Source organism: Taudactylus pleione, unplaced genomic scaffold (genome assembly GCF_031769625.1).
Source record: "Taudactylus pleione unplaced genomic scaffold, aTauple2 ptg000778l, whole genome shotgun sequence".
Taxonomy (NCBI): domain Eukaryota; kingdom Metazoa; phylum Chordata; class Amphibia; order Anura; family Myobatrachidae; genus Taudactylus; species Taudactylus pleione.
The window spans coordinates 1,018,041-1,044,606 of record NW_028285180.1 but is presented as its reverse complement, the minus strand read 5'-3'; the positions used below and the strand labels follow the sequence as shown (position 1 = coordinate 1,044,606).

General features: G+C 46.4%; 1 protein-coding gene across 1 annotated transcript in view; it reads right to left on the bottom strand.

The window, feature by feature from the left end:
- LOC148475109 (1-phosphatidylinositol 4,5-bisphosphate phosphodiesterase beta-2-like) overlaps nucleotides 1–26,566 on the bottom strand; it is a 322,551-nt gene that overhangs the window by 9,716 nt on the left and 286,269 nt on the right. The window contains exons 27-30 of the mRNA XM_088457722.1: nucleotides 23,577–23,742; nucleotides 23,213–23,289; nucleotides 19,895–19,990; nucleotides 10,527–10,584 (exon numbers count right to left, since the gene is read on the bottom strand). Of these exons, the coding sequence (XP_088313848.1) occupies nucleotides 10,527–10,584; nucleotides 19,895–19,990; nucleotides 23,213–23,289; nucleotides 23,577–23,742 (397 nt within the window). The remainder of the gene's footprint in view (nucleotides 1–10,526; nucleotides 10,585–19,894; nucleotides 19,991–23,212; nucleotides 23,290–23,576; nucleotides 23,743–26,566) is intronic.

The window sequence follows — 26,566 nt, the reverse complement described above, 5'->3', positions numbered from 1 at the left end:
TCTCAGCTGGTCTGCCCCATGCAGTCAGCAGGCGTCACCTGACCTCAGCCCCGTCCTGGCCTTATGCGGGGTCCGGTGGGGGTATATACACCGCGGCTGCGACCTCCGCCGCTCTGCTTACCAGTGGCCCAGCCGGCCTGGCCCATGCGGCGGGCCCGGCGGCCATCTTGCCTCAGGCGGCCATTTTAGGTGCGGGGTCTCCCTATTTCCCCGGCACCTTTTCACATTTTTGGGGGGGTTCAGTGCAGCGGTTAAGCTCCCCAACTTTGCCCGCAACTCCATTCGCTGGAGTATCATTTGGGCACATGGTGCCGGTTTCGATTCAACCCCCATGGTACACCCCAGCTGGCAACCAGGCACCATCCTTTAATGTGCCACCTCCTCTTTCTGTGGCTGGCCCTTCTTGGGGTCAGACTTCTTGGAGCTCAGGCGTAGCTCCTCCGATTTTGTCATCTTCTGTTGCTGTTCCTCCTGCCCACTTTTATTCTCCCCATTTCGCGACCCCTCCTTCGGCATATCCTCCTGCTTTTCAGCATGCGCAGTTTCAGTACCCGTACCTGCCAGCTTGGCAAGTTTACCCACCTGCAGCGGGTGCGGCTCTGCCTTTGCCCCCAGTTTCCTCGTTCAGCTCACACTCCGGCCAAACTTCCTCTGTTTTTCCCCCGCCCAGTTTGTCGCCTCCTCCGCGGGCGCCAGCCATTCCGCCTCCTAAGCCGGTCACCCTGTCCCTTCCCACCCCGGAGGTTTCCGGGTCCGTTTCTGCGGTGGCTTACACGTCTTCCTTAGTTCCAGGCCTTGAAGTATCTGATGGTCCAAGTGGTGAGGCGTCCGCAGTTCTTTCATTGCCTGCTTCGGGACAGGAAGATTCGGCACCGGTATCTGAAGCTGTGGCGCCGTCAAGGGAGAAGTCTGCTGAAGCGGGTCCGCTTCCATCTGGTTCTGGTGAGTATGAAACTCCTTTGTCTTCTTCTGACTCTTCTTCTTCATCCCACTCTTCTGGTTCCCCCGCTCGCCCCCGTAAAATTGCTAGACTGGTTGCGCGGCGGCTGGCGAAAAAGTCAGGCGGCGAGTCTAGGAGATCTGATGAGTCAGGGGCAAAAGCGCAGGAAGCAGGGGCAGATACAGTGCATTGCGCGAATACTGCGGTGCTACGAGGCTTGCGAAAAAGTGTAAAAGGCAAAATTCGCAAAGGGAAATTTGTAGACCTGTTTTCACTCACTGATGACATGAGGAAGGGCTTGGTGCAGGCTAAAAAATCGGGAGGCATAGGAGAAGATGCTTTTTGCAACTTTAATACGTGGTTGAAAGGCATGCTCATATTTGCGACATGTTATTTGGAGACCAGGGCGCAGGAGCACGTTAACATTCTCAGGTATCTATTTTTAGTGCTCGACATGTTCGTCAGGTCTCGTAACTTGGCATGGCGTGAATATGATTCACAATTTAGGAAAAAACATGACGGTTCTTTAGTTATTCCTTTCGGGGTTAAGGATGTTGAAGTCTGGTTAGAGGTCTCTCAACAGCGTCGGCCTCCGTTGGACGGTGCGCCTCCTCGGAAAAGCTATGCTGCCAACAGACAGGGGTCGGCAGGAGTGGGGAGAGGAAAATGCTTTGCCTACAACGACTCCAAATGTACTAGGGGGTCGGGGTGTCGTTTTCGCCACTCCTGTCGTCTCTGCGGAGGTGAGCATCCGGCCAAGGACTGTCGACGTGGGGCAGGAGGTATTTCCCAGGACCGTGCTGAGGGCCCCAAGAGTGCTAGTTAAGGCTTGTCTCCAGTCCGTTTAGATTCTCTTATTAGATGGTTACACTTATACCCATGTAGAGAGGATGCACTTTTTCTTTACAAAGGTTTTTCAGTAGGTTTTCGTTTACCCATTGACAGGCAGTTGATTGTTAGGGCATCCCAGAATTTGCGCTCTGCCAGGGATTTTCCAGGGGAATTGAGGGTTAAGGTGTGTGCGGAGGTTTTGCTGGGGAGGATGGAGGGTCCTTTTCCTTGTCCTCCCTTACATAATCTCTGTATTTCTCCGGTTGGCGTAGTTCCTAAAAAAGTACCGGGCAAGTTTCGGTTGATTCAGCATCTTTCATACCCGCAGGGAGGTTCTGTTAATGATGCCATACCAGAGAATTGTCGTAGGGTCGTTTACCAATCATTTGACGATACCTTGAATTTAGTTCGTAGTTTTGGACATGGCGCTTTGTTGGCTAAATTAGATATAGAATCAGCTTTTCGTTTATTACCAATGCATCCTGAGGCCATGAGATTTCTGGGTTTTAGGTTAGATTCGGGCTATTTTGTAGATAAGTGTTTACCTATGGGCTGCGCGGTTTCCTGTGCCTATTTTGAGAAATTCAGCTCCTTTCTTCAGTGGTGTCTCCATGCCGGGACCGGACAAACGGGCATAGCACACTATTTAGATGATTTTCTCTTTATGGGTCCAGGAAGAAGTGACGTTTGTGCTGACCTCCTTTTTTCTGCGCAGTCCTTATTTAGAGTTTTAGGTGTTCCCGTTGCGAACGAGAAGACAGAGGGTCCGTCTGTTTGTTTATCTTATTTGGGAATTGAGATAGATACGATAGAGGGCTGTTGTAGACTTCCCATGGATAAGGTTGAGAAGCTGCGTGGTCTTATTGAGGTCTGCTTAGCAGAGGATTCAGTAAAGTTACGTAGAGTTCAGTCTCTCCTCGGCTCTTTAAATTTTGCTTGCCGTATTATTCCTGTGGGTAGGGTCTTTTGTAGAATATTGGAGAGGGCAACAGCTGGCGTGGTTCGGCCGCATCACTACATTCGCCTGTCCGCGGAGATAAAGGAGGATCTTCGCATGTGGAATAGATTTTTGATACACTTTAATGGTGAACGCATCTGGCCTTCGCCTCCATTAGCGAACAGTTCGTTGCAACTTTTTACGGATGCGGCCGGATCATCTGGTTTTGGGGCCTTTTTCAATGGGGAATGGTGCGCGGCTCCATGGCCGATAGCTTGGCGTGAAGAGGGTTTGACGGATAACTTGTTGCTGCTGGAACTTTTTCCAATTGTCGTATCAGTTGAACTTTGATCCGTGCGACTGAGCAATTGTCATGTAGTATTTTGGTGCGACAATTTGGGTGTGGTTCATGCCATCAACAATCAGCGTTCGTCTTCGCATTTTGTTTTACGTTTGCTCAGACATTTAGTTTTGCGCTGCTTGGAGTTTAATATTAGATTCAGGGCAAAGCATGTGCCAGGGGTGTGTAATGACATTGCAGACGCGCTGTCCCGATTTCAATTTGATCGCTTCCGGGCGCTGGTGCCGTCGGCTTCTAACGTTGGTTTGGTCTGCCCCTCGTTTGTGTGGCAGATTATCAGGCCGGCTTAGAAGGTTTGGCGTTAAAGTCGCTTGCTCCATCGACTTTCCGGGCTTACTCAGCCGCTTGGCGGGATTGGTGCACGCATTGTGCTCTCCCAGACGTGGAGGGTAAGTCTCCGGAACAGTTGATTTAATCTTTTGTTTGGTTTCGTTATCAGCAGGGCAGATCTAGAGCGTTTATAGGTTCCGCGCTTGCTGGTATCTCCTTTTTCTGCAAATTAAAAGGTTTGCATGACCCCACCAAGGCTTTCGTGTTAGTGAAGGCTTTGAGGGGTTGGGCTAAGGGGTCGCCAGCTCGTTCAGACTCTCGCCGGCCAGTCGATTTGCAGCTTTTGTCTGGCTTGTTGACTTCAATGGGAAGGATAGCGGTTGATTTGTATGAAACTTTTCTTTTTAGGCTTGCTTTTGCGGTAGCATTTTTTGGGGCGTTTCGGGTTAGCGAGGTAGTGTCTACCAATAAAACTTCCACAGTTTCTGGTCTTTTGTTAAAAGACATTGTTTTTCGTGACTCAGCGATACTTTGCAAGCTGCGTTTCTCCAAAACAGATCAAACAGGCAGGGGGAAATGGGTTACTCTGCATAAGAATAGGGATTTAGACATCTGTCCAGTTCAGTTAGCTGCCAGGTTTATGGGGTTACGTCCTAGTGGGGGTGCGCAGTGGCTAATTCATGCGGATGGCACTCCTCTGACCAAGTTTCAATTTGCAGCGGTTTTTAAGAAATGTTTGTTAGAATTGGGTTTGAATCCGTCAGAGTATGGCACGCATTCTTTTCGTATTGGCGCTACTACTTGTGCGGCCCTCTCAGGGGCGTCTGTGCAGGACATTCAGAAGGTGGGGCGCTGGAAGTCAGCTGCATATAAAAAGTACGTGCGATGCGATAAGGTATAGGGGCGCACCCTGCGTTAACCCGAAAACGTTGCTTACCCGCCAATTGGTCAACGGTTAGCGTTGAGCAATTGGGGGTGTGAAGGGATTTTTTAAATTTTCCTCCCGTTAGCCATGATTTGACCCATTTGGTTCACGGGCAGGTTTTTTGGTTTTTCTTCTTCACTCGGGTTCCTGTTTTCCCCAGTTCTGCATCCCTGCTAGTCAGTTGCTATGTGTTACTAAAGTTGTGTCCGTTTGGAATTGGGTTTGGTGCGGTTCTCACGGTTAGGTTCTCTCTTTTTCCACAGCATTGACGGAAGAAGAGGGGCAGGTGTGGCTTCTTGGTCACTCATATATTTTTTGGGCGGAAAAATATGTGTTGTCCCAAAAACAGGTTTTGTGGCCTCGCAGGTTTAGAGTGCGTTGGATTGGTGTAAGGGGCTTGCGTGTGGCATCTGTGTTGGCACTGATAGTTTCATCGGTGGCTAAGTGGGGAGTTCCGAATATATTGGTTTTACATGTTGGTGGCAATGATGTGGGCCAGTTGAAAGGTGTGGAGCTGATTGTCAGGATTCGTGAAGTGATGGACGAGATACGTTTGCAGTGGCCCAATATTCGGATTGTATGGTCTGAAATGATGCCTCGTTTGACATGGAGGGGAGTGCGCAAGTATGGTGCTTTGGAGAGAGCACGTAAGAAAGCGAATGTTGCAATTGCCAAGCATGTGGAAAAAATTGGAGGAATTTTGGTGAGTCATGGCTTTTTGGTTGGTGATATTGGGAAGTTCCTTCGTCATGATGGTGTGCATTTGAATGCTGTGGGGACCAGTTTGTTTGTGAAGGATTTATTCTCATTTTTGGTGTAGTTTTTGGGTGGCGGGCCAGTCTTTCCTTAGGGCCTGGCTTTGGCGGGAGTTCGCTGCAACTCAGTGGCTTTAGGTGGCGTAAGACAACTTTGTGGGGGCACTGTCCCTCATTGCCCCTGGCGAATTTGTCCTTCTCTTTGCGGGGGGACCCGGGTGCTGTTTTAGTGCGAAAGCACCTCGGATTGGCCCAGGAGGGAAGTGAGACTCTTGCATCGTTAGTACGTCTTGAAGGGGGGTCGTTTAGTCGTCCTCCGAGTATTGAGCAAGGTGAAAGCTAGAACTGAGTTGCAGCGTCTCTTGGCCACCCTGGTTAGGTTGATTGAATTTAATTTATAAATAAAAAGCTGTGACCTTTTTTAGCCAAGCTCTGGTGTCCGTGTCTTTATTTATTTGTAACTTAAGTTAAGTAAGCTAATCAGGTGTTAAAGTATTGTAAAGCAGTAAACCAATACAGATCTTATGGTAGACGAAATCTGTATAGGATTGAGGATAGATAAGATTGATGGTTTCTGCAAGGTGTTTTTGTGTATGACAGCCTGGTTGGCTGAGTGAATGGTTTGTGTCAGGTGGCCAGATCATCCTATAGGCAGAGGGATAGGAGGAGTTAAATGGAGGATATATAAGGAAGGGTTAGAGGGCAGCTCAGCCTCTTTTGCAGTGGAATTTCGGAACCCACCATCCCACCCACATTTAAGTTGTGTTCACTAATCTGCTTTTTTCCAATTTAGGTGAGGCACAGCATGGCGGGAGTTCGCTGCAACTCAGTGGCTTTAGGTGGCGTAAGACAACTTTGTGGGGGCACTGTCCCTCATTGCCCCTGGCGAATTTGTCCTTCTCTTTGCGGGGGGACCCGGGTGCTGTTTTAGTGCGAAAGCACCTCGGATTGGCCCAGGAGGGAAGTGAGACTCTTGCATCGTTAGTACGTCTTGAAGGGGGGTCGTTTAGTCGTCCTCCGAGTATTGAGCAAGGTGAAAGCTAGAACTGAGTTGCAGCGTCTCTTGGCCACCCTGGTTAGGTTGATTGAATTTAATTTATAAATAAAAAGCTGTGACCTTTTTTAGCCAAGCTCTGGTGTCCGTGTCTTTATTTATTTGTAACTTAAGTTAAGTAAGCTAATCAGGTGTTAAAGTATTGTAAAGCAGTAAACCAATACAGATCTTATATGCCTCTGTCACGACCCTGTCTAGTTGTCACCTTTTGCCTTGGGACTTACCCCTGTCAGCTTCCCCATGGATCTGTGTGTGTAATTTGCCTGGAGGATTTGCTCTGATTATTGCACCTGGCCTCTCCTCTGTCTGTGAGCACTGCTAGCCCTGATTGGAATCGCAGGTGTGGTTCTGATTCTCAGAGCTGCAGAGCTGAATACTCCCTCTGCATGTTGTGCCTTCCACCACTCAGAATGCTACTACCAGACCACCTGTCCGTATCCACCAATTGCTGCCAGACCCATGGTATATATATCCTCTCCTGATAGCATTCTGGGCCTGAACATCTCGTCTTCCCGTGGTGTATGGTTCATGCATTCAAGTCTGTCCCTGGAACCTGCTACAGCAATCCCTGGCGCTATCCAGAAAACCTGTTTCAGCTGTACCTGGCAATCCAGTAAATCTGCTGGCAGCAACCTCTGGTGCATCCCGAAAACCTGCTACAGTAATACCTGGCATCCAGACGTCCTGTTACAGCATACCTGGCCTGTGCTCTGCTGTTAGTCCTGCTTCTGGTTGGTCCCTGGCACTCTGTAAACCTGCATCGTGTCACCCTGCCTTGCTTCCTGCTGTGGATCAACTCCTGCCCCTTTTACCTACCTACTCCCCTCCCTGAACCTAAAATTCCCAAACCTACCCAATCCTTCCTGAAACTTGTTATTTCCAATTATCCTGTCCAGCCTGCAAGTCCCCAAACCTACCCATTCCTTCCTGAAACCTGTTATTCCCTATTATCCAATCCAGCCTGCACCTGAGTTCTAGCCTTTGTCATAGTAATTCCAGATTACCCTGTTTAGCCTCGTCTCAGCATTACCTGACTTCCCTTCAGCCATTGTTACATTCCAGTCCTGAGTCAAGTTCCAAGCTCATCAGTTCAGTCCACGTTGTTCCAGTCCAGAGTCAAGTTCTCAGTTCAATTCAACAAGTCTTCCTGCCGGTCCCAGTCCGGTCCCTCCAGTTCCTGTCATTTATCATCAAAGGCAGTTTTCACTGCTACCCAAGTCTTGTAAATAGAGCTATTTACATTCTCTGTGATTCCAGTCATGCCAGTCTCCGTTGAAACTAGGGGTGTGCACCGGCCACTTTTCGTGTTTTGTGTTTTGGATCTGGATCTTTCTTCGTGTTTTGGATCTGGATTGGTTTTGCCAAAACCACCCTTCCGTGTTTTGGGTTCTGGGTTTTGTGTTTTGGATCTGTATTTTTTTGAAAAAAAGCATAAAAACTGCTAAAATCACAGAATTTGTAGGTTTTTCTGCTCCTATGCTATTATTAACCTTAATTTCCACTCATTTCCAGTCTATTCTGAACACCTCACACCTCACAATAGTGTTTTTATGTCCAAAAGGTTGCACCGAGGTAGCTGGATGACTATGCTAAGCGACACGAGTGGGCGGCACAAACACGTGACCCATCTAGGCGTGAAACTGCAGTGGCAGACAGGATGGCAGTTTGAAAAACTAGGCCCCAAACTGTACATAATGCAAAGGGAAAAAAAGAGGTGCAAGATGGAATTGTCCTTGGGCCCTCCCACCCACCCTTATGTTGTATAAATAGGACATGCACACTTTAACAAACCAATCATTTCAGCGCCAGGGTCTGCCACACAACTGTGGCTGAAATGATTGGTTCGTTTGGGCCCCCACAAAACAAGCTGGCAATTAATCTGTCCCTGCACAAACTGGCTCTACGGAGGCAAGATGTCATCCTCATCCACCGATTCCTCACCCTCTTCAGTGTGTACATCCTCATCCTCACAGAGTATTAATTCGTCCCTGCTGGAACCACAGGTCCCTCTGTACGTTCTGGAGGCTGGTCTCCCTGGAAGAGTTGATAATTCATTTTATGAACATCATCTTCTCCACATTTTGTGGAAGCAACCGCCTACGCCTTTCGCTGACAAGGTTCCCGGCTGCACTAAACACTCTTTCGGAGTACACACTGGAGGGGGGGCAACTCAGGTAAAATAGAGCCAGTTTGTACAGGGACCTCCAAATTGCTTCTTTTTCCTGCCAGTACAGGTACGGACTGTCTGACATGCCTACTTGGATGCTGTCACCGATGTAATCCTTTAACAGACAGACGCACGCTTGTCGCTGCTGCTTTGAGGATGCAAGTGCGGCTACAGCCCACACATTTCACAAAGACAAAAAAAAGAAGAATATTTTTATTGTTTGTGTAGCACACTTTGAGGGTGTCACCACCCTTTAACAGACAGACGCATGCTTGTCGCTGCTGCTTTGAGGATGCAGGTGGAATCTAGACGGGATTTGGAACCGAGGACACACTACCTCCATCAATTGTCTAAATCCCACTGCACTAATGGCGGATACCGGACGCACGTCTAACACCAACATAGCAGTCAAGGCCTCAGTTATACGTTTTGCTTCAGGATGACTGCTGTCGTACTTCATCCTCATCGCTAGGGACTGTTGGAGGGTCAATTGTTTAGTAAAAGTAGTGATGTTCCTACTTCCTCTCTGGGATGATGAACAACTCCCAGCAGCAGCAACAGCACTAGGAGGAAGTGGTTCTTGATCTTTCCCTATTTTATTTTTATCGGAGAAAGTTTGGTCCTCCATTTATGTTATATTGATATATACGTGCGGCTAAAGCGCACACAAACACAGAAAATATTTTTTGATTTTTGCTGGAGAGTAGTGCACTTTGTGGGTTACACCACCCTTTAAGAAATGAGCCAGCCGGCTCTTTACTTATGGGACACAGGCGCACGCTTGGCGCTGCTCCTTTGTTGATGCACGTGCAGCCACAGTGCACACAGGTCACAAACACAGAAAATATATATTTTTTTGGTTTGGAGTGTACTTTGGGGGTTACAGAACCCTTTAACGGTCAAGCCAGCCGGCCCTTTACTTATGACACAGGCGCACGCTTGGCACTACTTTGTTGATGCACGTGCGGCTACTGCGCACACAATTCACAAACACAGAAAATAATTTTTTTTTTGGTTTGGACTGGAGTGTACTTTCGGGGGTTACAGCACCCTTTAACGGTCAAGCCAGCCGGCCCTTTACTTATGACACAGGCGCACGCTTGGCACTACTTTGTTGATGCACGTGCGGCTACTGCGCACACAATTCACAAACACAGAAAATATATTATTTTTTTAGCACTTGGGGGGAGCACCCCTGATGGACAGAGCACCCCCTGGACAACACTACAGCACCCCTTTAGGACTGGGACACTGCACAGGACTTTGGAGTGGACACAGCCCCTATGGAGAACTGACTGCACAACACAGTCCAGCCAGCCCCTATGGACTATGAAGTAGTGGACACAGCCCCTGTGGACAACAGCAGCACAGCACAACACAGCCAGCCCCTATGGACTTTGAAGTAGTGGACAACAGCAGCACTACACTACACTACACAGCCCTAACTCCCACCCTCCCTCTTCACTGTCCACAGCCGAGTGAGAAAATGGCGCCGACGCGGGTACCTTATATAGGATCTAAAACCCGCGAGACTCCGAAGGCGGGATGATGGCGTTTTGCCTCGATTTCAGATCCGAGTCAGGCGGGAAAAGTCGAGCCTGACTCGGATCGGGGGGGCTCGGATTTCAGAAATCCGAACCCGCTCACCCCTAGTTGAAACCCGATCACCACCTGAGACAGGTAACTCGCAGACACCAATCTTGATAGCCTCTTATAATGATTTTTATATTATTATTATTACATTTTATTTATAGGGTGCCACGAGTGGTCCGTAGCGCCATACATATGTCAATAGTAGGACAGTAAAGGGTACACAGAACATTACATTACAATACAGTAACCAAAACATAAACAGAGCACAAGTAACAATTAGCAACACAATTCTCCATACACAATACAGCTGGGAAGGTGAAGGCTGTCATAGAAGTGCTAGAGATGAGGGTGTGAGACAGTGGGGAGGAGGACCCTGCTCCTAGGAGCTTACAATCTAGGGGAGAGGGGAGACAGACAGATGACATGAGGCATGAGTGTGCAGAGGGGGACCTGAGGGCAGGAAGTAGGCGAGGTAAAGATGGCTGAGGCAGGATGGTGGGGAGAGCGACAATGTATGCAGTAAATACAGTATAATCTCTTTGCTTTGTATGTATACTTAGAAACGGAGGATATAATGCATAAAGTATAAACATCATGTAGTTGTACAGCGCTGCAGAATATGTTGACACTGTATAAAAAAATTAGAATAAAAGACAGAAGTCGTGTACAATGATATTTACTAATAAAACCCACCATTTGTAGAACCTGTACCACCTCTTGGATATGCGAGTTGTTTATTTCTTTTTTTAACCTGTAAATAAATAGAAGATGCATAATTATATAGTGTCAAAACAGGGATTGTATGATACATCTCCACCTAAAAAATTGCTGTATGATATTTTGTTTTTTTTCCCCTTACGGAGACCTGTTTGGGTTTCAGGCTCCCAGACATAGGAGCCTATTTCTATACAATTGTGGCCAAGCCCCTAAAAGTAATATTTCTCATTGCTGCACATCACGGCATGGAATGTACTTTCAGGGATATTTATTAATAGCATACTTTTGGGGCTGTTTAGTCTACTTTCAGAGCTAGTTATCATTAGTCAGATGCCAGGACATGCATTTTGAAAAGAGTCTGTCCCAGCAAATACTAAACAGTAAAGTGATCACTTATGCTATCAGCCTTCATCTGGGATTGGAACCCACTGATCTGATGTGCATATGCAGCCATAAGGCCGTGGATGTGAACGTAATATTTACCCCAGAGGGATCTGAAATCTCAGCAATGTAGCCCAGAGATTATAATGGTTAACGCTGTCGTCATCTAAACTAAGATGGTGTTTGCTTAGCTTTACAGAGCACGGTAAGTGGCCCTTTTTCGCAGTGCTTAAAGAAAGCTATGGAGACTGCTTTTGTAACTTGCAAGTGTAAACAGGGAGATTACTGCAGACATCTTTTGGTATGATATAGGCCCCATAATATCTTAGTAACATGTTTCCTGGATCAGTTCCTGCATAGGACACAGGGAATTGTGATGGAACTAAGGGCTTGATTCAGACCCGGTTGCAAGCGCTGAGCACTCACAACCGGGTCGATGGTGGCCCACAGCGCATGCGCACGACGGAGCCGGCTCCGTTGTGCGCATGTGTGAGACCCGGCTAGCGACGGGCAATCCGTCGCTCTGAGTCTCGCACCAAAGGGGCGAGCTTTGGGCGGGCCGGGGGGGTGGCTGCCCAAACGGAGGCGTTCCCGAGGGAACGCTTGCCGTTTGGGGGTGGCCCCACTGACATCACGAGTGATGTCAGTGGAGAGATTCCGGCTCTGTTAGAGCCGAAAGCTCTCTGGGGCTTGCGATGAACGAGACCCTACCACAAGGGTCTCGTCGCAAGCCCGATGGTCGCGATGGTCTTCACCATCGTGACCATCATCCTGGCCGCTCGCTATAGCTGGGCACCCACAGCTATGCGTGCGGCCAGGAGGCCGCACAAAAAAAAAATAACTCCCAAGATTCAGAGCGAGCACTCTTTCAGAGCGTCCGGCTCTGAATCAGGGCCTAAGTATGTTCACCCAAAAAGTTATAAGAGCACTATTGGGAAGGGAGGGGGAGGGGGTGAGAGAGAGAGAAAAAAAAGAAAAGCCAGCTTGATAACTACTTGGGAGAGTGCTGCAGACCACATAACAATAATAGTGCTCTGTACTGTACATGGTCACCGGTAAATGGCTCTGTGTGTTACTGTGGTCACCAGAGCATGGGCTCTCCATTATACTTTAATCATTTATTTATCTTACAGAATATGGTTAATGCATTGTATTGTGGTCACACGTAATGGACTCTCCATGTACACTGTTATGGTGCATACACACGGTCAGATTTTTCTTCAGATATAAACGATAACGATTTAAAAAATCGCTCAATCGTTCATATCTGAAGGAAAATCTGACATGTCTGACATGTTTGATAGATGAACGATGCGTATTCCTGATGGTCAGATAACGATATCTGACATCTGATGTGTTTGCAGTCAGATTTGGACGATTCCATTCATTTTAATGCAGTCAAAAATTGTTCATAGTTCAAATCGTTCAGATCGTTCAAATTGTTCAATTGTTCATCTGACAAATCTGACCGTGTGTATGCTCCAATAGAATGAATATGGGCTCTTTGGTCATCAAAATATTGTCAAAGCATTGGGCCTGAATCATAGATGCGTTTGTGGACGCTAATGCAATTGCAGCTGCAATCCCGAATGCAGTGACTGTGCGAAGATATGCAAATGCTGTAGCCGCCTGGAAATGCATTGAGATACCCACTGGTGGCTTTGCAGATCCAACCAACCATGCAGCGATAATCGACCATCCGAGTAACTATGGACGCACAGAATGACCGCGGGAACTGAGTCGCTGGCGCCATATTTTTTGTGTACAGGATCGTAGATGGAGGCAGAAACACCCCAAAAACAGCCACGACACGCTGGAGTTTTTGCTGCCACTACCCGTAACAGCCCCCAAACAGTTCCTGAATGTCAATCACCATGCGATTAAATCCTCACTGCGAGCGGAAATGCAAAGGTACGTTGGCGCATGCTCAGTTGGCCGATAATCACTCAACTGTGTGAATACCGGCATTGTGTCCACATCTGAATGAAACCCATTATACTTCTATGCCATGCAGCACTATTTACAGTATTAACTTAGCACCATATTGAGCGTATGATCTACGGAGGCCGCTAAGTATATCTCTATAACTGTAGAGCTCATGCCAAGTACTGACCTATCAAGTTACATATCCCACTATAAGTTACAAGGTTTTCGATCATAAATAATGGTTCCTAAAGCTGAACGGTTCAGTTTTGCGGAAAACCGAACACACAGGAACTTTGGGGTACCGAGTAGAACCGAGTCCTGGCTCAAGTCTAACCATAAGTTTGGATCTTGGATCTAAAAACTGGATCTCAGGTTTTGGATTCCATGTAAACAGGTCCAAATTACATGATTTTAGCTGTTTTTAGCAATTTTAAAGAAATCCAAAAACAAAACTGAAACCGAACCAAAACACTCGAGGGTGTTTTCTCAAAACACAAAACCAAAACATGAGTGTTTGCGCACATCTCTACCTAAAGTTCATCACATGGAATACTCGGATCAATTGTTTATTTAAAGCAGGTCAAGTGTCTCACAATGCCACTGTCCCACCCCCTACATCCCCATGCTTAACATATTCTCTACTTTTACATGGTCACAGGTTAGAGCAGGAGGATCTGCTGGAGTGAGAGAGCTATAATGCTTTTTGGAAAACCACCTGTATAATGGGTCATACTTGCCGACAATCAGCTCCCTCCTTCCGGGAGGGAGCTGATTGTCGGCTAACAGCAGGGGGGGTATCCGGACAGCTGTGACACGTTGGGGTGGAGCCGGGGGTGGGGCCACGTGATTGCGGCAATTATGGCCCCGCCCCCTATAAACAATGCTGTTATTTTCGGCACTATGAAGCAGGGGGCGGGGCCACGATGACGCGATTCAGCGCGAATCGTGTCACCGGCCCCCCCGCTGCGGGGATTTCTAGTGTAATCTGGGGGGAGGTTGGGAGGGTTCGGGAATGTCGGGAGGCTTGCCTGCTTTTCCGGGGGGGCTGGGAGCGGCACCCGATACTCGGGAGGCTCCCGGCCAAATCGGGAGGGTAGGCAAGCCTGTAATGGGTACATGGAGCTCAGGACCTGATTCAGCAGAGGACGGATCAGTTATCACAGCTGCTACCATGGTAGCAGTTGTGATAGCTGTAATACGGAAATGCAGCAGGAGGCGTCACGCCCACTGCAAGCATTAATGATCTGAATCATCTGCAATCCCAACGACCGGAGTGACCATGGGTGGCCCCCGGAGATGAGTGGTGGAGACATGCCTCCAGTTTGGGAAACAGGAGGCCATCGCTACCCCATCCTTACCCAGAAACAGCAGCAGTCTGTCAATCACTGACAGTCTGCTGCCGGACTGCGTGCGACATTGCAGCCTCGTACTGCACATGCCCAGTATGGGTCCGGCACATCGGCAATCTGCAATCAGCAATGCACTAGCATGCACTGCTGAATCACCCCCTCAGTAGATAGATGTATGAACATGAAGCTAAATCATTTATTCTCATATGTTTTCATATACTATATGGACATATTGGCTATATAGGGTAAATTGACTGGTTGATGGCATATAACACCTATTGGCTAATAATTATTTGAGGCTATATGGACATATTTATAGGCAGCATATGAGGTTGTATGTGACTAATTGAATGTGAGGCTATATTGGCATATTGATTATATACTGGTATTTGAGGTGGCCTTACTTGGGTGGAACCAAATCAACAGGGGAAATAGTCGGGAAGCCGGCGGGCAGAATGCCGACCGCCGGCTTACCGACTGTTAAATCCCAGCAAGGGTTATATGACAGGCTTTGAAACCCTGACGCCTGTCATTTTACCTACACCGGGAGACCAGCGCCCGGCATCCCGATCGAAGGGATGGCGAGTGTAGACAGCCATGGGGGTAGGGTTAGGTTTAGGGCTCCCGGGGGGGACTTAGGGTTAGGCACCCCCCGGGAGGTTAGTGTCAGGCTAGGGGAAGGGGGGTTAGGCACCCCCGGCCGGCAACATCGGTTGGAGGCAAGGCCAGTGCAGTTAAAAGGACAGCAGGCTTTTAGGGACAATAAATACTAGGCAGTTGTTTTAGGAACCCATATACAAAGCAGACATTATTGGAAGCTACATACAATGTAGCATTTTATGGACCTGACCATCTCAGTGAAGTATATAATATACAGAGAGCAAAGAAATTACTAATATACAATACAGAGAGCATCACAGTGACCAATATAACATACAGGGACTATCAAAGTGACTTTACATATACACCAGGTCTGATATCAGTGAATAAGGTGTCAATATATTTCTGTATACAGTGAGCAGTGTCTCAGTCATTAAGCTGTCTATGGGTGTCAGTGAACCAGATCTCAGTAAATAAACTGATCAGGGTGTCACTGTAAGACATCACCCTCTCCTCACTTACATGAGGCCCAGTCTGTGCAGATGCCAACATCCTTGCCAGCCTGTCTTAGGCCCTCATTCAGAGCCGTTCGCTATTTGCGGTCGTTCGTTCAAAAACAAGGGGTGGCTATTCAAATGATCCGTTCGCAAATTGCAGTCTGTTCACACCTCTAAGTCTGAACGAGCGAGCAAAACATACGCTCGTTTATTTGATAAAAACGCCCCCTGGCCGCTCGCACCATACGTCATGTCCGCTATTTATTTGATTAATCGAGTACATCGTACAGCGTATGTACTGCTCGCTATTCTTGTGGTTGGTTTTTTCAACCGCTATTTTGCGAGCAGTTCTGAGTTTAAAAAAGTGACGTGGTCAATGACGCTGCTGGATTAATTATGCACACCCTTAAAACGCCCGTTTTGACCTTTAAGCACGCCTGCGTTCGAATTCCACTCCCCCGTTTTCAAGCACCTTCCCCTGTTACCACCCACATACGCCTCATTCTGTCACTCAAAATAGCAGGCACTCGCTATATAGCGTACAAACGATTTTCGGCCACACTGACTGGTTCGCGCATGCGTACTAAAAAGCGTACGCATGCGCAGATGTGCAAACATCGCTCGGAACGAGCGTACTGCCGCTAACGAGCGGCTCTGAATGAGGGCCTTAGGGCCTGATTCAGAGCCGGACGCAATTAGCGCTCGCTCGTCCAGAAAATAGGGGTGGCTATTCAAATGAACCGTTCGCTGTTTGCGGTCTGTTCACGCCTCTAGGTCTGAACGAGCGAACAAAACTTGCGGTCGTTTTTTGGGAAACTACGCCCCCTGGCCGCTCGCATCCTACGTCATGTCCGCTATTTATTAGATTAATCGAGTACATCGAACAGGGTATGAACTGCACGCTATTCTTGGGGTTGGTTTTTGCTACCACAATTTTGCGAGCAGTTCTGGCTATAAAATAACCCAGTGACGTGGTCAATGACGCTGCTGTTTTAATTATGCACACCCATAAAACGCCCGTTTTGACCTTTAAGCACGCCTGCGTTCGGATCTCCACTCCCCGTTTTCAAGCACCTTCCCTCGTTACCACCCACATACGCCTCTTTCTGTCACTCAAATTATCAGGCATTCGCTATTTTGCGAGCACATGAATTTCAACCGCACTGACTGGTTCGCGCATGCGTATAACGATCCGTACGCATGCGCAGTTGGGCAAACATCGCTCGGAGCGAACGAGTGGCCGCTTACGAGCGGCTCTGAATCAGGCCCTTAGTCTCTTATTTTTGAGGCCTTAGGCCCTGATTCAGAGCCGGATGCTCTGACAGAGCGCTCGCTCTGAATCAGGGCCGTCCCTCTTACTTTTTGGAGCGGCCTCCTGGCCGCTCGCACAGCTGTGGGTGACCACCCACAGCTATAGCGAGCGGCCAAAATGATGGTCGCGATGGTCAAGACCATCGCGACCATCGGGCTTGCGATGAGACTCTTGTGGTAGGGTATCGTGGCCGCAAGCCCCAGAGAGCTTCTGGCTCTAATAGAGCCGGAAGCTCTCCCACTGACATCACTGGTGATGTCAGTGGGGCCGCCCACAAACGGCAGGCGTTCGCATGGGAACGCCTCCGTTTGGCCAGCCACCCCCACGCCACGCCTCCAAAACGGTGCGAGCTGTCGATCAAAATCGACAGCCACCCCCTTTTGGTGCGAGACCCGGAGCGACAGAGTGACCGTCGCTAGGCGGGTCTTGCGCATGCGCACGTTGGCTCCGGCGTGCGCATGCGCAGTGGCCTAACATCGACCTGCTCGCGAGCGCATAGCGCTTGCGAGTGGGTCTGAATCAGGCCCTAAGTGCACTGTGGCAGCAGCGGAGGATCTGTTATTGCTGAGGCTTAATTAAACAAGCTGTTGGAGTGAGCCATCTGCCTGTTGGATAATTCCCGATTCTAGGCTGTCATACAGAAGGAAAGGGAGAATTAGGGAAGTCTGAGGCCTGGGAGCTTTTTACATAGTGGAGGGGATGCTGGACTGATGTTAAAGAAAGTACAGCCCGTAGTTTTCCCACATTGAGGCCTTTAACCCTTCTCTAATTATACTCCAAACACCCTTTCTATGCTGCATGCACAGTGGCTGGTGCATGTGGCACAGATTTATGGCTGCTCTGTTATGCTGAGCGGAGCCCCGTGAATGTGCTGGACCTCTCAACTTCCAGGTAGAGTGGGACACTGCAGTCCTTATAGTGACTGCAGGACAGTTCCAGTTGGGAGGTACAGTACGCTCACAGCAACCGTGGCACTTAGCAAGTATTAGCCAGGCATAGCTGGTCAAACACAGAGAAATGGATCAAGTATCCAGCCGTCTCCAAACGCTCAGTGAAAAAGTAAAAGCTCATGGACCTGCAGTTGATTATAATACCTGCTAAGCAAGGCCTGCTCCAACTCATAGTGCACACAAAGCCTGTCACTGCCACCGATGGTCACATGAAGGGGCCTATTTATCAAATATTGTCTGTGGGATATTCCCTGAAAACAGCAGTTTACGGGAGATACCTACATATATTAAGTATCCCCTGATTGTACCATGGAGAAACCACAGGAGATATCACCAATACGGTCCCTCTACTACCGACAGCAGCCGCAGCCCCCATTGGTTTCTATGGGGGCTGTGAAGATGCCAGATTTACCAAGCTCTGGAATGCTAAGCATGGCATTATTCAATAGAAGCCAATGGGCTACACTTCGCAAACATTTCTGGGTGCAATGGTCGTTGCACATGTGTGGTCAGTAGACCGAGCGTGCGCAGTAGTCCCAGTAGAGGAGTGAAGGGATTACTGATGCGGTCACTTTACTCCGAACACATCGCAGGATCTTTTTGAAGCACCTGTCCTTGTGGGTGTATATTGATACATTTGGCCAGTATTTAATTTCTTATTGCTGTCAATAGCTACACAGAAAAAAGAAAGAAGAAAGAAAAAAGAAAATTGCCCCCCAGCACACTGCAGATAAATCAAAAATACTTGAATCCTACATGATAATAGAAATTCAGAGGTATTGGTTTACATACATTTGCAAATATATGAATAAGCGCTGGGCCGACGTCAAGGCTCCTCTATACCAGCGTCCCTAACATTAAGTGGTTCACATCCGAGAAGCAAGGCACCCCAAAAAATTCCAGCCAAGGACCATCCCCAGGGCATCACACGAAAAGGAGAAAAAAGGTGATAGTGAAGTGTAAAAGAATAGATGTGTAAATATAAATCAATAAGTGTTAATGAAATGTAAAAGAATTAAAATGACATAAATAATATACAAACAAATAGAGAAGTGAAAAAAATATTCTATGTGAATTAAGTGGTGAAGTGGTGATGCCATGAGAAAGGTCCAGCCAGAACAACCCCGGGGGCCCCACTCCCAAACACTCACCCCAAAACTTACCTTGGAGGTACCCCAAAAAACCTCCACATGGCACTATAAGGATCAGCACCTCCTCCTAATGCTGACTCCCTTCATGCCTCCAAACTGCAAGCAAAAAATATGGTAGTTGCTCAATCAGCTTAATGATATACTACAGGTGCTTGTAAAGGGCGGGGTTTACACTGAACACAGAAAAAAGAAAATTGCCCCCCAGCACACTGCAGATAAATCAAAAATACCTCCAAGGTAAGTTAGCTCTCAGCTCATACATATACTGTTATCATGCAGTATACCAATTTGTAATTATATGACCCAGAGTGGGTGCTACTATTATGTAGCAATAATTATTTTGGGGTGAGCGTTTGGGAGTGGGGCCCCCGGGGTTGTTCTGGCTGGACCTTTCTCATGGCATCACCACTTAATTCACATAGAATATTTTTTTCACTTCTCTATTTGTTTGTATATTATTTATGTCATTTTAATTATTTTACATTTCATTAACACTTATTGATTTATCTTTACACATCTATTCTTTTACACTTCACTATCAACTTTTTTAAATCTTTTTTTAACCTTTTCGTGTGATGCCCTGGGGATGGTCCTTGGCTGGAATTTTTTGGGGTGCCTTGCTTCTCGGACGTAATGTTAGGGACGCTGGTATAGAGGAGCCTTGACGTCGGCCCAGCGCTTAATCATATATTTGCAAATGTATGTAACCAATACCTCTGAATTTCTATTATCATGTAGGATTCAAGTATTTTTGATTTATCTGCAGTGTGCTGGGGGGCAATTTTCTTTTTTCTGTAGTTCAGTGTAAACCCCGCCCTTTACAAGCACCTGTAGTATATCATTAAGCTGATTGAGCAACTACCATATTTTTTGCTGTCAATAGCTACAATAAGAAATTACAATTATCAGGTCTAAGACTCAATAATTGTTAAATATGCCCTGAAGCCATTGACCAACCTGGAAAAATGCCCCTATTTTAGTACAGTGTTTGGCATATTTTTGTATGGAGTAGGATCTTAGTTGGTGGGACTTTAAGATGGAGTTTTAGGACCCATGAGTACCTATAGCAGTTCTAGTTATGCCCACGCCTGCAGTTGTCTTCATTATATGACCCTGTTTTCCAAACTTATATCCTATTTTAGGAGGAGAGACATTTTGGAAGAATTAAGCACAATCACCTTTCCTGAGCTGCTTTGTCCATCGTATTCTTGCTCACTGCCTCAAGCCTCTCCACCCTCTTCATATCCAGCTTCTTCTTCATCTGTTTAGTGTCACTGTGGAAAGACACACTGGTCATGTGCATGGACCTCACACAGCCCTCCCTCCTGTTTTATGTAAACTGCCCCGGTTCTTCACAGTGACACAAGGCAGCTCTTCCCATTCCTGGGTTTAATGTGTCACATGTAAATAACAGTGGGATTTTTTTCTCTTACATTTAGATTTTTTTGTAGCATAGTTTTATATTTGCAGCACTGCTTTCCATCCAAAAGTGAAACATTTCTGACAATGAACATTCATTTCTCTGTATCTGGCAAAATCTTTTCTAGGATCTTTCATGTGGAATTTCTTGCAAAAAGCAGATTCTTAAAGGGCCGTTAGACCTAAAACTGTTGCTTTCATATAAGAGTTACTGACTATTAGGCTGGATATTGGTCACATGTGCTCCAGCACTGCATACATGGGAGACTATGCGGCTATTCGCCCATACAGTATGCATAGTTGGGCATATCTTGTGGTGTGCCCGCCCTCTATCTGTATGCATGGTTTTGGTACTAGCCATCATAATCAGTGCTCCCTTGCACCAGACCTAGACTAGTTACAAAAAATGTTTTTTTTGGGGGGGAGATACTTAGGCATGTGCACAGGGTATACAAAATGAGAGGCGGTCAGTAACAATGCTGGGTTCCGGAGGATGCACTCCATCCCAATGTGTTGTTTTTTACACAGGAAGTGCTACTGTAAATGAGCTTACAGTAAATAAGGTATGCTCTCCATTCACTAACAAGCCAACATGTGATTAATGCAGGCCACACACAGTGACAAGCCTTCAATAATGTGCATAATTAACTCATTAGTAAAAGCATTCAGAGATTCCCTTGGGGAAATATTTACTGAGCTTCTCTGGTTTTCTATCACCCAGAACAGATTAAGGTTTGTGGGGGCTGCAGGGAATCTAATTTGACAGGGCCCCTACCAATAAAGTTGTCAATATGATATTCTAGCATTGTTATTAAAAAGTATAATATGTAAATACAGGAGCTAAACTCACTGTAGTCTACATTATGCCACAGCCCCCCACCTTCCTGTTTGTGGGGAGGGGGAAGTGAGGTGACTTCCTCGGCCACCCTGTTGTTAATCCAGCACTGCCTACCACAGCATTACTGGTAAATGGATTTATTTGAGTGTGCCGCACATAACAATAGTTGCTAAGCTACTCATGACAATTAGCAATTTAATTATTTTTTTCTAATAAACAGGCCAGACATTGGTATGGCCTGATCATCCATGTTTCTACTGCTCATTCTCTGGTGTCCCTGGTCAATCACAGTTTTCTGCCCCTAAAATAGTTTAATCCAGACTGTTTATACTTTGCAAGAATTCAGACTTGTAATTAACCTGGATTATCAGGATTAGGTTTCTATAAGAATTTTACTGCATTTGGCAGTAATGGGTAGCATCAGAGGAGTAGCGTGGAACTTTGGTGCCCGGAGAAAGTGCATGTCGTAGTGCCCTTCCCTCCCTGTACTGATCTGTGCCAGTGGAATATGGCCAGCCTGCGGGGGGAATACTGAAGGGAAGAGAAAAACAGCAAACAGTGGCAGTATCACGCTGGGCGTTGAGGTCCCATTGGGGGAATAGAATGCTTCGGTGATACGATATCTGACATTAAGGGGTGGCTGCTTTGGCACTGCTTTATTTATGTATAGCACCTAGGATCTGACTTTTATCTCCTTTGAATCATTGTTATTAGTCAATAGAGGAGATTGTATTATATAATCTGATCATTTAATTTAAATTGACAGAGTACATGTGCCAGAGTGAGATTCCACAGGGTGCACAGCTATTACTGTAATTACTGCCCCAAGCAGCTATCACTGGAGAGGGAACACCTATAGGAAGCTCCGTTCTCAGCTATGCTCCTACTTCACAAATTTACATTGTTCCTATATTAATGTGAGTCCTGCTAACCATGTTATGTTCTGTCTACCACCATTATTATTATTTCAGGTCTCCTAATACAGTATTTTGTAAAAGACCTTTCAAATAACACTGTGTGGTCATGCCTGGGAACACCTCATTACTTTACATAGCAAAGCAGTGACTCTTTTCTAAAACTCATACCTGCCAGTAAGAAAAGAAGAGGAGAGGGGTGATGACAGAAGCCAATAAGAAAGGAGAGGGGAGGGACAATGAGTTCATCAGAGAGGGGTGGTCACAAAGCCAAAATGAAAGGAGTGGACGGAGCAAAGAGCTGATCCCATGGTAGATAGGGGAGGGAATTAAAGAGGTGAGAAGTGAATATTATCAATCTGACAGGAAAGGGGAGGTGACAGAAGATGATCACAGAGGGGAGACAATCTGGGCAGCTTGATGGAGCATGAAATGTAGAAATGGATCTCAGATCAGTAACTTATTTAAGATATAGAGCAAACAAAACGAGATAAAACTAACAGGCGGCCGTCGTACTGTGCAGCGCCCCATGAATTCCGGAACCCTGAATGGCGCCCTATGTCCATTTTGGCGCCCGGAGCTCATGCTCCATTGAAACCACCCTTGCTACTCCCCTGGGTAGCATTTATGGAATTGCCATGGTGTGCTGTTGCTCATTACTATGGTGTCCGGTTGCTCAGTACCATGGTGTTCCGTTGCTGATTACCAGGGTGTCTGATTGCTCATTACAAAGGTGCCCCATTGCTCATTACCATGGTGTCCAGTTGCTCATTACCATGATGTCCGGTTGCTCATTACAATGGTGCCCGGTTGCTCATTACCATGATGTCCGGTTGCTCATTACAATGGTGCCCGGTTGCTCATTAGAATGGTGCCAAGTTGCTCATTACAAATGTGCCCCGTTGCTCATTGCCATGGTGCCCGGTTGCTCATTACAAAGGTACCCCGTTGCTCATTACCATGGTGTACTGTTTTTCTGTTAGAATTTAGGGGACCCTAATTTTAGGCAAAACTTGAGATATGGCTGTATGCCCAAACCTGCCTAGATAGGCAGAAAAAAATCAGGACAACAGGTTCCCATCCCGTGTGTGATAATTTGTCCAGCTCATACGAGTGGTTGTTTGATCATCTGGCTTCCACATCCCTAACTGAGATCTGATAAGCTATTGACACATCCCTCTGATAGTTTTCCCATAAACATTGAGTTAAATTCTGCTGAACGTCTTCCTGACATTTTACAGGCATATTTCTTCCAGTATGTCCATGAACAAATGATAAATCTGTCTGCATACAGTGCCTCACACAATGACAGAATGGCAGCCTACCTGTCAGTAGAATCCTTCAGGACTTTCAGTTCCATTGTTTGCCTCTCTTGCACCAACTCCAGCAGTTTGGTCATTTGCTGTTGAAAGTTCAGATGTATTTATATGAATATATGTCATTCTGCAGCTGTATCTATTAGACTGTAAACAAATGAAACCTTTCTATATTTGTTCTGTTTGGTTCTGAAGACAAGTATGGATTTTGAAAAGAATATTTAGTCCACACTGCCAACCCTCCACTAAAACAGGGGAAAATACATCCAATAATATATCACCTATCCAAGGTTTAGATGGATTTCTCCTTAGCATATTACTATAAGTACTAAGTATGTATAAAATGTATAGGAATGTACTGTACAATGCATACCTCTGTAGAATGCTGCTCTTTCTTCTTCCAGATGCCCTCATAATGCTCCTCTGCTAGGCGTATCAGTTCCTGCTCCAGCTTCTCTTTCAGCTCCACCACCCTTGGGTCTGGTTGTCCTGGGATTTCCCCAGCACCCCATACTGCACCATAGTCATCCTCCAGACTTCTAGAATATTAGCACAGCAGTCATTAACCTCAATTAAAAACAGTAAACCAGCGGTCATTAGCTGAAGTAAGCGCCATAAATCCTACAGCAATAGCAGTCATGGGGTTAAAGATATATTAACTATAGATATAAATGGAACAGGGAATCAGGGACTGAACTGCCAAAATGATCACGAATTATAAAATAATAATACAAATAAATTATAATAATAGTAATAAGCTTACCCCTATCAAACCAAAATAAAATTGTGCTATTAATAAAGGATAGCTCTATTATATTATCAAATATTTCAGGTTTTAAAACAAATACGTAATCATTTAATGTCAACATTTCTTTCCCTCTTTCATGAGAAGTTGCTTGTGGGAAATGTAGGAAAGCATCTGCTGAAAGGGCTGCCATATAAACATGGACATTCACTGGAGCAGGAATGGCACTAGGGACGGAGCACCCTGAAACTGTCCCTGAGGTCATATACACATGGCTGTTACTAGAGCCATCTCCCCTCCATTGTAGATTTTGAACGAAGAGAGATGGATACGAACATGGAGGTGTAAGGCCCCTTGGATTAAGCACCATCATTGTAGTCATGAATGGCAGGATCAGGGGATTTATAAATGACTATATACAATTTGACAGATGTTGGCCACATGTATGTGTCACCCCTGTGCAAGGGATGTGCAATCCCAACAGGTAGAAATGTAAGTATAGTGTTCTGGGAAGTCTGTGAGGTTGACTAGAGTCTGAATTCAGTTCACGTTCAAGCCAATGGTGATAAATCTCATCTGGTAGCCTACTACATTAATGCTGAGCTGAGGACTAACAATAGAGATACAGAAAGAGGCCAGAATTCAATTAGCTGCAGGTTCCATTAACACAGGTTACCATGACTTTGTCATATTCATTTAGAAAATCTGCATTAAGTTAACATGGGTCTCAATGTGAGTTAGCTTCGCTTTTAGCTCACAGCCCCTGAGTAGGTGAAAAGTAGGGAGCATTTTATTTTAAGGTAAAAATGTCAGGACTCAGTGCAGAACCTCTGGCACTCCTCCTAAGACCCAATTAATAATCATGCACTTGGAGGCATAACATAATCTGTCCCATAATGACATTTCATTTCTCAGATGTTTTTCTGTAAAAAGCTCAGAAAAGGGTTTAATTATATGGTACATGTATATTGGGGTGTCGTATAGATGGGAAAGGAGTTTTTGAAATTGCATATGGGAGTTACGGGATGGGTATGATATCCCGGTGGCTGAATAGCCGCCGGGTGAAATACCAACGCTGGAAGCCCGATGATGAGAGATCCTGACAGGGGCAGGTAAGTATAGTAACCCTATCCCTCTCCCCCCCTGACCCTAACCTTCCCTTGGTGGTGTCTAACCCTAGCCTCCCCCCGATGGTGTCTAACCCTAATCCCCCCTCACCGCAGGCTAACCCTTCCCAGGGGGTGTCTAACCCTAAGTGCCTAAACCTAACCTTCTCCCCCCACACCCCCCCTTCCCCCCTGTGGCTACTTGCCTTGCTTTGGGTGTCGTGTCGGGATTCCGGCGTCGGTCTTGTCGCGGTGATCGGCATCCCGGCGCTGGGATTTCGACAGCCGGCATCCCGGTCGTCGGTATATTAACCCGAGAGTTACAAGTGGTTTTTTTACAATGTTTTTAAACTTGCTTAAAAACAATTAAAAGTCGCATTGCAGACATTTTCCATTACCCTAAAATATTCTAGAGACTTTAATTTGGAGAAAAAAACCTTTTTTTAGTAGAATTTTTCCGCTATTAATAAAAAAGGTAAAAATCTGCCATTTGCCACTTTTAAAGAACCTGAAATACTTTGCTTATGGCCACTAATCACCTTCTATGTTGGTAACCAATGTTATCTGCCATTTTTCTAGCATTCATTTTCCCCACTTATTTATACACTTCCCCCATGTCACGCACACTATAGGATTACTGCACATGTGCCACTATAAACATTTGCCAATTGAGTGACAGGTCAGACTAAGAGAGGTGAGACCAGGACCAGGACATACACTATACAAAGTTTAAAATGCAATATTAGCAGAATCCATGCTGTGGTGCTACATATATATGGTGTACGGAATGGTACTGTATCTAAAGTCCCCCTTCGGGCTTTAGCAGTTGGGATATAGACCGGCAGCATTTAGTCCGCCGATCTATTAACTACATCCCATGGTGTACAGTTATCCGCATCCTAAGTAGATAGGAGTGTTCCTGTAACCTGTTAAGTAACAAGATTGTAAAGCCAGGGAGCCTGAGCATATTACAGCCTGACTATCAGTAACCTCTCTGATAGCCACACATAGAAAGGAAGGGACAAGGATAATAAGTAATGTGGGAACCACCTGATGTTGGATGTCCGAAGCACTGCCAAAAATGACACTGTAGGCATTGAGAATGATTATCATTAAGGCATGGATTGTCAGCTCTTATGTATCATCTGAGGGACACTGTTAATTACTTTTCAACAACTAAGGGCAAAGTTTACTAAGCGGCGGGTTCTAAACCCCGGCGGTTTAGTGGCAGTTTGACAGCGGGTTCTAAATGACACCAAAACCACTGACTAGTAATTTTAGCCCTGTTCTATTTCAGGGATCGCAAAATACGCACTATAGCGCATTTTTACGTGCTACAGGCACTTTGGGACACAATTTTAAAAACTAAGCAGGTCCTACAGGACCCGCTATCTGCAGCGCCGCAGCAGCCAATTGCTGTCAGCGACGTCTCCTCAAACAATAGCCGCCGGCGTCTCCTCCTTGCCCCCTAGTTCCCTCCTCTCGAGCCCTCACCCAGTCTCTAACCACAGA